The sequence below is a fragment of the Manis pentadactyla genome, chromosome 4 (genome assembly GCF_030020395.1).
Source record: "Manis pentadactyla isolate mManPen7 chromosome 4, mManPen7.hap1, whole genome shotgun sequence".
Lineage (NCBI taxonomy): Eukaryota > Metazoa > Chordata > Mammalia > Pholidota > Manidae > Manis > Manis pentadactyla.
In genome coordinates this window covers 175,652,457-175,667,805 of record NC_080022.1, presented here as the reverse complement: position 1 = coordinate 175,667,805, position 15,349 = coordinate 175,652,457, and the positions used below count along the sequence as shown (strand labels likewise).

Sequence of the window (15,349 nt, the reverse complement as noted above, 5' to 3'; positions counted from 1 at the left end):
GAGGCAAGTAACACCATTGGCATTTAAATGATGAAAGTGAAAGAGTAGTACCTTGCCCAAGTTGTAGAGCCAGGATTCATACCATGTCTGTCTGACACCCAAAGACCATGTTCTTGCACTAGGCCAGTACTTCTCAGTTGTTATTTCATTTTCACTCCCCTCCAAGAAGAAAATTTTAAATTACATAAATTTAAATTCTGACTAATGAGAGAAATTAAATACTGAGGACTAAGATTTTGGTCAGGTAGGACTGAGTTTTGAAGGCCATATACCACTATATTATTTAAGGTTTTTTTCACCCCTTAAGAATCATTTTTTGCCTGGTGGGGACATCACCCCATTGAGAATTCGGTAACAGGCCAGAGCGGGAGGAGGTCACAATCTGCCAATCTTAGGCTCAGATCTGACCCTTGACGTTATTGACCCTTGAGATAAATATTTCAACAAGGCACATTGATGCCAATGGAAATCTAGTTCCCACTCCATTGCCTGTATCCAAAGGTCTACTCAGCAGCTTCTCCTGGAATGTCTAAAACAAATCTCCAAGTTCACGTTTTACACCAAACTCATGGTTTTTGCTTTGCCTCCAAAAAACTCTGCTCCCAATTGTAAAAACACAAACCTGTGAATTTTCAGTGATCTTACTCTTCCTGAACAATCCTATATCCAATCATTAAGCAGTCTTTTCACCTCCTGTTTCAAAATATATCTGAACCCAACCATTTCTCACCACTACCACCCTAGTCCAACCTGCTATCCTCTCTCCTGGATGACTGTCCTAGCCTCCTAACTGGTATCCATATTTCCTCTGTGGCCACCCAACAAATGATTCTCTGCACCAGCAGTCAGGATGATCCTTGGAAAACGTAATTCAAATCATGTAATTCCTCTGCTGTCTACCCTCTAATGGCTTCCATCACACTTGGAATCAAACCCAAACTTTATCATGGCCTTTCAGGCTCAATAGGAGCTGGAACCAGCTATCCTCTCCTACCTATTTCTACCACTCTCCCATGATCACTGTCCTCCAGCCACACTAGCCTTCTTTTACCATACTTTGAAACCTACCAAGCTCAGGACCTTTTGCCTCAGGACCTTTGCACTTGCCATTTTTCCTGCCTGGAATGCTCTTCCCCAAGATGTTCCCATGGCTAACTCCTGCATTTCATTCAGTTCTCGGCTCAAATGTCAAATACTAAGAATTCTTAACCACTCCACCCAAAAGAGCTTCTCTCCCCTCCATCATTCTCTATCCCCATATTCTGCCTTATTTTCCTACAAAGTGCCTGAAATTTCATATTTACTCATTTGCTTTCCCTCCAAACTACAATGAATATAAACTGTCAGACCAGGGATTTGTCTTGTTCACTCCTCTTACCACTAGCACTTAGAACAGTGCCTCACACACAGGAAGAACTGCATTGCAAGCCTTTTAACTAAAAAGAGCCCTCTGATTTTCCTTTTAAAACTCCTTTCTTTGAGGGCTCCATTTCCATTGTCTGTCCTTTAACCAGCCATCTCAAACATTCCCATTCTGCATTTAACATACAGGATTTTGTTCTGAGCTCCAGAGGCATCACCTTTGAATGTCTCACAGGTACCTCAAATTCTACAGGTCCAAACTGAATTCACCATTTTCCTTCCTAGTTCTGTATTTCCTCTGCCCATCTTAGCTTCTCAAGTTGGATGCATCTGAGTTATCCAATTTGGAGAGCTCTTTCTATTTCTCTTCCTCCACAGCTAATCTTGCCCATGTGTCCAATCTGTCCACCTCTTCCCCACCCTCAGCTCCACTATCCTAGTTCAAAACACTGAACTCTTTCTTTCACTTGGATTACTTAGTTTATCAGTCTCCCAATGTGTAATCTTTTTAAAACAGGCACCTGGTCCTGTCATGCTCTAACTAAAAACTAGTTTCCCATCACCCTTAGGAAAAATCGAATATGTGAATGTAGCTGAGAAGGCCCTTTAAGAGCCAGGCCATTCCTTCTCCAGTCACAAGTTTTTCCATGTCCAACCTCTACCAACCCCATCATTCAAATTCTGTGTTCTGGCCACACAGAACCCTGACAGTTCCTCAAAAAGGACTCTCTGTTGCCTCTACACTTCTTCATATGCTATTTTGTTTCAAACATTCTCCTCCTCCACTCTTGCCCCTACCCCAATCTTTCAGGGAAAGACTACCTAAACACCACGCCCTCCAGGAAGCCTTCTCAGATACCCTCAAATCTGGGTACCAGAGCACCTAAGTACTTTCTTTGTCAAAGCACTTGTCCTACTCTATTATAAATGCCTGTAAGAAAGTAAACATAAAGACAGAAGCTGTGTCAAGTTGGCATGCCCAGCACCTTTCATAGAACATTCAAAACAACAAGTATTTGTTGAATAAGTGAATTTCAAATGGAGACATTAATAATTTATTTCCACAAGTGTGCCCTTTGTATTTTATCTTCTCTTATGTTGTTTCTTTCCTCACTCTTCATTTTCCCCATGTGAAGCTCCCATCTGGGCCATGATGTACCCCTGGTTTTACACGGAGTTGATGCCCTGGTTAAGTACCTGAGATATACCTGACCCCAAGGATCACAACCTGCCCATAGCGCTCAGAGCCTCAGAAAGTGCTCGTCCCATTAGGGGGCTCAATCACATGCCAGCTGCACACTTTCTTTTTTTTCTTTCAAGAGCACAGGGATACTTCTATGCTCGAATGATAGAGAACAATAAATAGAAATGAATGAATTCTCTTGGGTAACTCAATGAATCTGGTATAAAAAAAGAAAATAAACCATCCAACCTATCACCTGATTTAATGAAAATTCTTTTAATTCAGAGGTAAACTGGACACGTTCAGAGTACCAGTTCAACCAGTTAGTTTATCTGCATTGTTAAGGAATGACATATACCTCACAGAAGATTTTTATCACATGATATTTATATATTATTGACATTAACTTTCAAAGAAAAATTGCTTTTCATGTTGAAATTCCACTTCTGCAAATTTATCCTAAGGACTACTTTGCAAGTGAGCAAAGATAAACAATGTTCACTGCACCATCTTTTGTAAGGTAAGACAACCCAAATGTCCACTGACAGGAGACTAATTAAATCAATTTTGGCATATTAATTAATACAGTAATACTATGTAGCTACTAAAAAAAACGAAGCAGACGTCATACTAATACCAACAAATAAATATTCAGGATATATTGTGAAGTGAAAAAAAGGAGAAATGACAGGTTATATAGCAGAAATGTATATAATGATCACATTTCAATTTTTTTAAATGTTCATTCATACTTAGTACCTATTTCATAGGACTGTTTTGAGAATTAAATCAGTTAATATATGTTAAGTACTTCAAACAATGCCTGGCAACAGTAAGTGCTCAATAAATAATAGCCTTGTTTCCCACTATTATCCCCATTTTATAGATGAAGAAATAGGTGCAGATTAAGTTCTCATCCAAGTTTACTAGCAATTAGCAGTCAGAATTTGTTCCCCAGAAGATTGGTTCAAATGAGTAAAATAATATAGAGAAGTTGTTAAAGGTGGTTGTATCTTAGGAAGTAGATTAGATGGGACTCTTATTTTTTTGTTATATATTTCTATAAGGTTTGGCTTTTAAAAACCAGTAATTGTTACCTTTTTGGCATAGACAAAAGAAAGAAAAAAGAAGAGAAAGTAAAAACTGCTATCCCATCACTGCCTGGAGATAAAGAGAAAATGAATTCAGTCAAGACTAGGGTGGTATCTATCATAACACTTGCTTTTGCTAGACCTACTGGCTCATTTATTTTTCTCTTCATAGAATGTCTCCTTCAGAGGAATTCCTAGGGATTCAAATAAAAATCTAGAATTTGGGATCTCTCAGCACCTGAAGCTTTATTGACTGCTATGCTGTATGTTTCAGAGAGGAGGAAAAAAACCCAGCCATATGGTTGAATTCACTGTTCCTATTAAATTCATCCAGGGCCTTTGGCAGAGGTTGGGTAGCTACATACCACATGAGTGCTTCTTGTAAGAGTCAAGACTATGAAAGGAGCTTTCACAGATTCCCCCAGCCCACTGAAAGGACACTTGAAAGTGAGCCCAAGTCAGCTACAAGGTGCTGAATGATTTTTTGTTGCTAAGATAATGACCAAAGGTGAGGCAAAGGCAAGCCAGAAGCCAATCCCCCCGTTAGGCTTTAAGGTGACTCCTGGTCTTTCACATCCTGTCTCCCTAGTTAGACAAGAATGTGACTAATTTTCTTGTCTAAAAAAAACTTTCCCGTGATAAAAGTAGCTCATGTTTATAGAAAATAAAAATCATAACCACCATCTTTGATGTTATGGTACATTTCCTTCTAGAGCTTTTTTATAAGTTCATATGTACACTATGATTTATATTTTAAAATTTGGACCATACTATATATATAGTTTGCATCTTTGTTTTCCATTTAACATTACATATTAACATTTTCTGACATAAAATATTCTTTGAAAAATAATTTTTAGTGGCAGAAAACTTCATATACATAAAAAGTTACTTAACTATTTAATTAAATAGTTAGTTATTTAACTATTTAACCTGTGTAGTTAAGGGTATCTACCAGATCTAGAGTCAGAAAAGGTCCAAACAAATAAGGTTTCATTTCTGCCTTTCCCATATTAACCGCAGGAAAGCCGGCAGGGCACCACCAGGGGTCAGTGCAGAGCCATCTAGGATGCCTTTATATTCAACATTCACAAATTACATTTATTTTATACCAAGGTCTAGCAATACAAGATATGTTAGACTTGTTCTCACCTGCTTGGTAAGAGACCATTTGTGAAGAAAATACGTGGCTTGGCTATTTTATAGGTCTCCTGTGAAAATCAAGTAAAAAAGTATATGGAAGTATCATAAATTATGAAACAGCATTTAAACTTTAAGTTGCCCTGTTTTAATGATGTGCTTTTCAGATTATTTGTATGAGGTATCTATCACCTATAAAAACTAAAGAACCCCAGGTAGTATCATGATTATGAAATGAAGTGTAAGAGCATATGCTTTGGTATAACTGTGGATTATTTCATTGGTTTTCCTCCCCCTAGCCTTTGCTCTCCATCTGCTGAAGTCATTGTGAAATTGGTAATCTGTTTTTCCTAGAAGCTGAAGTTACCATTTATAGCCAATTTGGGTTGTGCTCTTTTCCATCCTCATTTATCTGAGGCTTCTTCAGGAAAATTACTCTGAGCTCAGAGTTGGTTTAAACAACTTACAAGTAGGTGAATAACAGGGATCAAAAATCTACTCCAGGCCTGACATTCTTGATGGGTTCTGGCACAGGTGTTTGGCACTCCTGGTCTCTCTAAACCCAGAAGTGACACCAGAGCAAAAGGCACCAAGGCTCCATCTCCCACCTCACCAGGCTCCTGACTCACCCTTCCTTCTGTTCTCATTTCCTCTCCAGTTCACACTGCCCCATTACTTGGCATCAGAGATGAAAAGGAGCTAGAGTTGGGCGTCTGGTGGACCAAGCAGCTTTCAAAACCAGCTTGGCATAGCCTTTTCTGAGAGCAGTCCAATCTGCCAACGGGTCTACTCTGACCAATTTCAGAACACACAGGATCCTGGGCAAAGAGAGGCCTGAGAGTCCTTTATCACTGGCACTTGACTTCCCACTGGGTTAGAGCCTTAAGCTCCCTGGAGAAGCAGGGCACAGAGGCAACCCAAAGAGAATGAGGATGTATGCACAGCAGCTCACACTACCCATAAAAGAGCAGTCCTGTGTCTTAGAGCAGGATCAACACAGGGTGCCAATGGAACAGTTTGTGCTCCTGGTAAGTCTGGCTCCTGGTACATAGTAGGTTTTTGATAAATATTAGTTGTATGAATGACAGGTGTAGGCTACTAGACCAGCATTAGAGCAGAGTGCCTGGGGAAAGGTACATTTCTATGGTTAATCAAAAAACAGACAATAGTTCTGGGACCAGAGTAGTGGAACTAAACCTACCGACTTAAAACAAAGTCAAGAGGGTCACAACAGCTAGCCACAAAACCAGGAAAACTCAAGAGCCAAAAACAGCAACCCAGATCAATCACTGTTATTATTTAAGAGCAGTTTCTAATACAGGCCCTCAGGGCACCTACCTTCCTACAAGGGCCAACTTCCTGAGATCAGAGTCTGATTAGCTGACTGGGCTCCACTGTGCATCCAGGAGGGAGTGCAGGGACTCAGGCAGGAGTGCTCTGAGACACCAGCAGAGCTGACAAAGAGGCCCCAAGGAAATGTGGTGATTCCCTTGGCCACAAAACTGCAGGTCCTAGTCTTACGCCTCCTAACCTGCTAGGCCCCCCCATCTGCTTTAGTCTTACAAGACACTGCCGAAGGCTGTGTTCCAGAATGGGCTGCCAATTGCCTAGGAAAGTGCCCAGGGAGTAGCCAGCCTGGTTACTCAATGTTGTCATAGACTTGGATCACATCCTCATGGTTGCCAAGAGCCTGGATGAGATGGGCAGCCTGCTCCAGGTCAGTGTCAGCCAGCTGCACCTTTGTGTGGGGGATGAACTCTAGTGTACAGGACACAGAACACAAGCCCAGGGAGTCCAGCTTCTTCCGCACCTGATGCAGTGAAGAGGTATCACAAATAAACTACGGACAAAGGAAAGTCAGGAAGTGAGCAGCCAGAAGATAATGGGACAAAGTCAGATAGAACTTTGTAAAACATGAGTAGAACTACTATAATGTATCACTGGGTTTAAGCTCTTCCCTGGCAGAGATACAGTTTTCAGTGTTCTGAATCCTTCTACCAGTCTTCAGTACAGTAAGCCCTATCCAGTATTCACTTAATAAATGTTTGTGCAAAATATGTGAACTCTTTATGTCACCTGTCCTCTGAGCACAGGAAAGAAACTGAGACAGGCATGCCTTAATATGTATGTTAGGACACTTAGAAGTCCACCAAACACTAAGGCTTCATACTCACTTTAAAAATGTTATTTTCCTCTTCGTCCTCAGTTTCCTTGACATCCTCAGCTCCTGCTTCAATTGCCAGCTCCAGGGCATGCTCCAGGTTCACAGCTTTCTTCTCTTGGTCCTCCACTCCAACTATGATCACCCCCTTTTTGTCAAAGGAGTGGCGAGCTCCTTCAGCCATCATCCCCCTGACAGGAAAGGAAATGGGCCAGAGTGAATGCCTTTTAGACACTCAACCTCCACACAGCACTGCATTCAAACACTGTATTTTCCACCCAGCCTCTGGAGTATAGGCAGGCACAGAACAACTCTCTTCTGGAAGGAGAAGATACAGCTATTGCTGGGCAGGGGAATAAGCCAAATATATCCCCACTTGATATTTTCTGCTCTGATCAGAATGTGGAGGATGCAAAGACTTTGCTCATCACTTCCTGTGCAATTAAGATTCCTGTCCTAGTGCTATGTTTCAAGGTGTGTACATTACATGGCTAAGATGGAATAATGGGACAAAGAGCCCCTTCTACACCTAATGAACAAGTCATTTGGATCCTGCTTAGTACAGAACACATAAAGAGAAAATAAATGATCCCATTTGGATTCTGCTAAGGATGAAGTCAGCTTAACACCTGAAATACCACCAAGAGCAGCAGTACTTCCCCTGCAAATTAGAACCTCAAGGCTCCATCCCCTTCCCCTCTCCCCAAACACACACCTACCTATTCTTGCTCAGGATATGTCTGATGTCCGAATAGCACTTGGAGCCACTGCTAGATAATGCCTCAATGAGCAGAGAAAAGCCACCAGGGCCTCGACCCTCATATAGCAAATAAACAGCCTTGGCTTTCTGTAATAGACAACACAAGCACATTTTCTTATTTCCCAATTCTCTCCTGCATGCCAGCCTAGAACCACATATACCACAAAGTGACTCCATGGGATGGGTTCTCTGGGCTAGAGCCCAGGCTCTCAAGTCTTTATTTTTGTCCTCACCCTCTGGGAGGAGGTCTTTGGGACCAACTTTTGGGGTAACTGGAAGTGCTTACTACCGCTTACTTGGAAGGGGTCATTTCTCTGGTCCCTGAACAATCAACCATCTCCCAGTTTTGTTTCCTCCCCTCCCCAGCTGAATCCCACATTTATTTCCCAGTCACTACCATGAAGACTCATCCTCTATACCCCACTCCACATGAAACCCACCTGGGATGTCTGTGCTCACCACTGTGGGAAATCACACACCTGAGCCCTACCATGAGAGGCACTGGAAATAGCACGGCCACAAAATTCAATCAATCAAAGGGTTAATGACCAATCTCATCTGGACCTCCCAAGTCACCTCTACTCATCCCCTGCCCACGCATCTGATCTTCACCACTCTCTCCAAACACCCTGCCTCCTGCCTGCCCAGGAACTCTCAACCAATGACTTTCTTCCTCTTTCCAAAGGAAAAAAAGGCCCACTGGTGGTGGGGGAGGGAGAGACCCTCTGTCTCTACCAGCTTATCTGCACCACGCTCCCATGAAGACAGGATGTATAATGGTTAGAGCACAAGGACTGACATCTATGTGGTTTCAAGTCTGTCATTTTCTGTGTGACTTGGTCACCTAATCTTTCTGTGCCTCGTGTTCCACATAAAGTTGCTTTGAGGATCCAGAAATATAAGGCATAAAGGGTACTTATCAAAATGCTTGGCCTAGAGTAAGCACTCAATAACTTTTGTTATTAAGATGATTATTACTTCCTAAGATCCTTCCTACTTGTCCCAAAGAAAGAGGTGTCCCCTTACCCAGGCTCAAAGGCAACTCCCATACTTGGGCTCTACATTCCTGCCCCTCCCACCACCACTCTTGTCCACACACTCTTACTTTCTACTGGCTTTTCTCCTTTAGGATATAAGTATCTGAAAAAGAAAAGCAAACTCCTCCTCGATCTAACTTCAGGGCTTTCCCCATACTGTAGCCCTTCTTTCCAGCCCATCCCCTTGCGACTTGGCTAAGCAGTACTAGGCTGTATGGGTCTGCACATTGTCTATCCATTCAGTCCCTTAATGTTCTCCTACAGCCAATGTCCAAGGACACAGAGCCACCAGAAGGCTCTGGGTTGAAGGTGTCAACCACTAGGCTACCCCTTCTCTCTGATAATTTAAGGAGTGTTTGGTGGCCTTCCAGACATGAACCCCGCAGGGGCTGTGATCAATAAGAATGTCAAACTGAGGACACACCTCCATTTTCAGTGATGCCTCAATCGTTGACTTGGGCATGTGCTTGCTGCGACACACCTCTAAGACGTTGGCCAGATTACTGTTGAGCTCAGGGTTGGGTCCTCCTTCTGAGATAGAAAAGATGAATGAAGACATCGTATTACAGCATGGGAGACAAAAGGAATTTCTGACCCACCCACCCCCAATCAAAATAGTAAGTCATCAGTTAGCTCTCAATGAGTTTATAGCACTTTATCCAGTGCTTGAATAGGATATAATGAAGTATTTTGGAAGTTTCAAATGCACTCTTTAAGAACAGATCTTTCTGCTAGGTTTCAGTGAACACCACTTATATTAGATGAATAGGTAAGGGATATAAATTGTACCAACATTTCCTGTACTTATTAAAACAGCTTGCTCCGACTCTACTGTTTTGTGTGTAACTACTGAAATGCTCATATGACATTGTAATAATACTGCCTTTGAGGGCAGGGGCTATACCTTCCTTATTTTTGTTATCACCACTATCTGATGCGTAACAAACATCTGACAGTGTTGCTGTAACTCAGTACCAAGAATCTAGAAGAAAAGGAAGCCAAGAAAAATATCAGGCATAGGTTTTAGGGGTAAATCAATATTTTCTGAGTGCGTATTTTGTGCCAGAAACTCCCTCAAGGTTGACACTATCCCTGTTTTATAGAAGGAAACTGAAACTCAACAAGGTCAAGCCATTTGCTCAAGATCACAAAGTAAGTGACAGAAACCAAGTATTTCTGACTCCAAAGTCCATATATTTTCAGGACCTTTTCTCCATTCCTACAGGTATCTGACACTAAATTGAAAACAACAACAAAACAAAACAAGAACCTTTTTATGGGGACCATACAACTGAGAAGACATGGTTGTAAACCTACCATCCAAGAAAATTTGTCTCAGGAAACTTTAATGAAGCAAACTGAGGCCTGGGCAAGTAATAGCTTTATTCGATGCCCCTGCCACAATATATATACTATCAGAGGGGACTGCAGAGGGCTTAAATTGTCTCTTCTGGAAAGATACATGTGACCTTACACTTAGGGTCTGTTTCTATGAAATACTCAGCTACAGACTAGGATGAAGTAGTCACTTTTACCATCTTATTTTCCTAAGAACAGGTCCTTGAGAAGCTGGCAGATGCTCAGCATCTGGAAAGGTGAGTGGGGACATACAATGTAAGTAGGTGTTTGGAGGGCTTTTGAGGTGGGCAACGCTAGAAATTGGGAAAGGAAAAGAAAATGAGGGCCGAGGTTAGGAGTAGACCCTGACCTACCTCCGGAAGGCAAAAAAGGCTTTGGGCACAGAGAAGACAGAGGAGGGTGATCATCAGGTTCTCACCTTTAACTGCTAGGCGTATGCTCAAACAAAGCTTGGAGAAGATGCGACTCCTTTCCATGTCCTTGGGACCCTTAATGTGCCGGACTTTAGACCACTTGTTGTGTCCGGCAGGGACCGCGGCAGTGAGGTGCAGTGTCCTACCCCAAAAGGTGCTACAGCCAAAGGGGTTAGGCTGAGAGGCCGGGAAGACGCGCTGAGAAGCGGCCCGGACCCCGGGGCATCGCGCCCGAAAGTATGGGGCAGCGGCCCTGCTCAGGGAGACGGCGGCCCAGGCAGCCATCTGATCAGACCCGGGGGCAAGGGCAGCGAAAGAGCAGCGGCCACGGTCAGCCCGTCCCGTCCGCCGCCTAAACAGATATATCTGGAACCGGCAGCCGCCTCCACCCGTCACCAGATTACGAAAGGCTCAGGCCCGCCCAAAGCAGTCCGAACCCGAAGGACCCAAAACCGTTTCCAAGAGGCCGGAAGCGGGTACTCTCGATAATGAGGCACACTTCCTTTCCCCGGTCCCTTCGAAAAAGGCGTCCCCACGGCCCGCAAAATCTGTTCCGCCGCCGCACCGTACTCGCTCCTCTCTCGCACCTGCGCAGAGCCGGGGTCAATGTGGGGCGACCCCACTGCTCAATCCTTTATGTTTGCCTGGGAAGCCGCGGACTTTATTTCCCACGGTAATCCAGTAGCTATACATGTTGCTTCCGAATCGCTTCCCAGCTCTGAGCAAGTCCAGAATAATAAACTTTTTGTTGCAAAAAAGTATGTAGTTCAACCGCCTCATTTTACAGGAAGAGAAACCTCCGCCCAGAGATATGATTTGCCCCATCATTTTCTTTCTCTCAACTTTTTGTTCCCTGTCCGTAACTAAAGTACTATTACTTGCTTTGCCAATTTAGGAAGGTTGGAAAACATAAAATATGGAGCTTTAAAAGTAATAAGGTCTTACATTGATAGCAATAACTACAGTGATGAAGCCCCTTACTGCAAGAGAAGGCTTGAGGTTCAGATGAGACACAGGACATTCAGGAGACAAAGGATGATCAGAAGAGCCTCCTAGAGTCAAATTCACTTTTCCATTTTCCCTCTGCTCTCCCAAAAGGGAAAACTGAGGCTATTAGGAAGAGAAGATAAAGAAGAAACAAAGTGCCAACTGCTGAAAACTTCCCAGTGCTCCCCATGATGGTGAAATTTAAGCCCAAAGGACTTGGTATGTTAGGCAGAAAACAAGACAAGGTGAAGTTTAGGCTTGTAGCCTCAGCGTTAGACTGGGTGGGTCCCAACCTGGATTGTCCCACTAGCTGGTGTTGCCTTGGGCAAGTTCCTTTACTCTCCTATATTTCAGTGTCCTTACCTGTGGAATGACCTTACAAGGATTACATGGGATAATGGACACAGGCACCTTGCAATGATATGTGGGATAAAGTACACAGGTAATGATTTTGTTAGTTTATTATATTAGGTAAAAGCCTTTATAATCTCGATCAACTTATCTTTCCAATCCCATGTCCTAATAATACCCTCCCATTGGAGGGAATTAACTGTACTCTGAATATGAATTCTGCTCAGCTGTCACCATTTTGGTGAAGTCTCAGTTCTGCTTTGAATTTCTAGCTATAACTAATAGTTCACTTATGAATTGCTTTTTTATTACCCAAGCTACTTAGTGATGGGCTCAGCACTCTCCTTGTACTTTGCCATATTAGAAACCCCAGGCTGCTCCTAGTATCTCTCCCAGTTCCTGTATTAAGTACAAACCTTTGTCTTTGCTGGCTTGTGTTCCAATTAACTTCACCTGGCTAATTTTTGTTTCTCCTTCAAGATTCGGCTCAGGCATCATTTCCCACCAGAGGAAAACATCTCCAAATTCTCCAGGTGGGCTCAGATGCCCTACTCTGTGCTCACACAACCCTTCATGCATGCCTGTACCTTAGCACTTACCTTTTTTTAGTATCAAAATGTTTATGTCTGTCTCTACCATGTTATTAAATACTTTGACACTGTAGTCCTGGTGCAGCACAGTTCCTTTTTTAGAAAAAATAATACCTTTATTGACATATAATTCACATTTCATACAGGTCATCAATTTAAAGTGTACAATTTTGTATTTAGTATATTCAGAGATTTGTGCAGCCATCACAATTTTACATTTTAATAACCCCAAAAAGAAACCCTGTACCCATTAGTAGTCATTCTCCATTTTCCCCCAGATACTCCCATCCCAGGCAACCACAAATTTACTTCTGCCTCCATGGATTTGCCAATTCTGGACATTTCATATGAATGGATCATACAATATGCAGTCCTTTGTAACTGGCTTCTTTCACTTACCATAATGTTTCCAGAGTTCATCCATTTTGTAGCATATATCAGTGCTTCATTCCTTTTATTGCCAAATTATATGCCACTGTATGCACATACCACATTTTATAGATCCCTTCATCAGCACATGGACATTTTGAGTTGTTCCCACATTTTTACTATTACTAATAATGCTGTTATGAATAGTCATGTACAAAGGTTTTTTTTGTTTAGACATATTATTCTAATTTCTCTTAGGTATATATGTAGGAGTGGAATTAGTGGTTCATAGAGTAACTGTTTAACCTTTTGAGGAACTGCCAGACTGTTTTCCAACAGTTGCATTATTTTACATTACCACCAGCAATGTATGAGGTTTCCAGTTTCTCCACATCCTCGCCAACATTTGTTTTCATCTCTGTTTGACTATCACTGTTGCCTGCCTAGTGGGTATGAAGTGTTTTCTCATTGTGCTTTTGATTTGTATTTCCCTAATAACTAATGATGTTGAGCATCTTTTCATGTACTTACTAGCCACTCATATATAGTACTGCTTTTTGTAATTTAAAAGTATAGTTTAATGTGAATGTTACTTTAAGTAGCAAAAAGAAAATTTAGGGAAATCTTAACCATAAGTAAGTATAAAGGCCAAAACAAAGTTTGAGATTGCCTTAGCCCAATCAGCTTAAGTCCAACAGGGCAAACCTGTAGTTCAACAAAGTCAGACTACTGACCCACTTTAACAAGGGACACTATACAACAGGGGGATGGTGTGAGTCTTATCAAAAGAAAAGATAGTTGTAAGATTAGGGGGTAAAATGCAGGTAGATAAAACTTCAATGAAATAGTTTGACAGGCACAAAGGAACACAGAGCTGTATGAAGAGGGTCAACGTCAGCTCTGGACTGCAAAGTGGACCCAGGGGCCAACTCTTGGAAACTACAAAGTTAAAAGTGGATTGTCGTGTTCAGAACCCCCTGCTCTGAAGCTCCACATCTGGGTTGAAAATCAAGGCTCCTTCCCTAAGTGACTTAGATTCTCTAAGCAAGACTGTAAGGCTTCACCCTCAACTGACATTTCAAACAGCAAACTTTCTGACAGTCTATGATTTTTAGAGAACAAAGTTTCTCAGTGAATTAAAAAAAAATAGTAGTTGGTCAAAGAAGGGAATTGTTAGGACACTTTTAAGTTTTGCTGTGTGCTTGGGAGAAGTAGTATTTCCCGTTAACACCGTATCTAGCTAGCTAATTTTATCTATGATGAATGGCGGCAGGGCAGAGTTCTACTTGATCAGTCTTGGTCTGAACATGGGCCCAGCGCTAGCAGCAAATGAGGTGATGCTGTTTAGTCCAGATGCTTCACTAGTTTGATGGTGTGGCAGTCCTTACTATCTGTCCGCTACTTTTCCTCTAAGCACATGGGAAGGCAGTTCTCGACCTTCCTTAGAGTTAGGCTGGATGAGTCACATGACTAAACCTGGCAGACAGGCACAGGAGCTAGCGAGCCTGTCCTGAGTCTCACCCCTCCAAAGCAACTCTGGAGGCCGCGTTCTGGGCGATGAAGCTTTAAGATGGAGGAGGGCTGACCAACCTCCAAAGGGCTTCATGTAAGCAAAAAATAAACTTTCACTGAGTTCAGTCTCTGAGGCTTGGGGGTTACTGCAGCACAGCCCAGTCTATCAAAGCAAATACACTATTACTCCTCCAGTTTTCCCCTTAAAAATCCAAGGACAGGAATCACGTATGTCCCATAAAATACACATCGTCAGACCATACAGCACAGTTCTGACAGAGCCAGCAGGTACTCGTCACGTAAGTTTAAACTCTCAGACGACTTTTTGCAGACCCACTGCCACTCCCCATCTTCTGACACAAAGGCAGGCACTTACTGAACCCATCACAATTTGCTTTTCTTCTCTTTCCTTCAAACAGCTCAACACGAATGAAAATAAAAATAGAGGGAGTACTCATCCAGTACTCACAGCATTTGAATGCTATTCATCTGTCCACAATGGGGCACAAGCTTGGGAAACTGGCTCAGACTGGAAAACTCTAATGGGCCGTGAGAGCCTGGAGTCCAAACCCACGGGGTCTGGGAGTTATCATTTCTTTGTCATCCTTCACAACCAAGAGATTACTAAATCCTGATTATCCCATTTTACCAATCTCTTCAGTTGAGCCTCCTCCTTTCTGCTGCTCCTTAGTTCTGGCTTTGACTTTTTCTCACCTTGACTATTACATATAATTGTGGACTCTGCCTCACCCCCGACTCAGAGGCACTTTTTTGACTCCTAAAATGTGGTTTTGAGAATGACTTCTATGTAAATTTTCTAGTCTCATGAAGGAATAAGGTCAAAGCTTTCTGCAAAGCACAAAAGACTGCCTGATTTGGGTCCTGTTGGAATGTGGCTTGAGCCACATTTCCCACCAGTCCTCATACAAAACCCCTCAACATAATAATTCTGAACACCATATACTTTCTTGCCTCTATAAGTTTGTACACGGATGTTCTGTTTTAAATGTCTTTCCCTCTTTCCAAGAACTCCT

General features: G+C 42.4%; 1 protein-coding gene across 2 annotated transcripts; it reads right to left on the bottom strand.

Moving 5' to 3' along the window:
• Positions 1-2,792: 2,792 nt before the first annotated feature.
• LOC118919694 (translational activator of cytochrome c oxidase 1) lies at positions 2,793-11,034 on the bottom strand. Of its 2 annotated transcripts, none has more exons than XM_057501609.1 (5): positions 10,512-11,034; positions 9,159-9,265; positions 7,657-7,784; positions 6,951-7,128; positions 2,793-4,847 (listed from the first exon to the last, which is right to left on the bottom strand). In XM_057501609.1, the coding sequence occupies exons 1-5, from the start codon at positions 10,789-10,791 to the stop codon at positions 4,785-4,787; spliced, it is 756 nt and encodes a 251-aa protein (XP_057357592.1). In that variant the 5' UTR covers positions 10,792-11,034; the 3' UTR covers positions 2,793-4,784. The 2 variants fall into 2 exon arrangements, with proteins under 2 accessions (XP_057357592.1, XP_036755736.2); XM_036899841.2 differs by having other exon boundaries at positions 2,793-6,616; positions 10,512-11,032.
• Between the last annotated feature and the right edge of the window lie 4,315 nt (positions 11,035-15,349).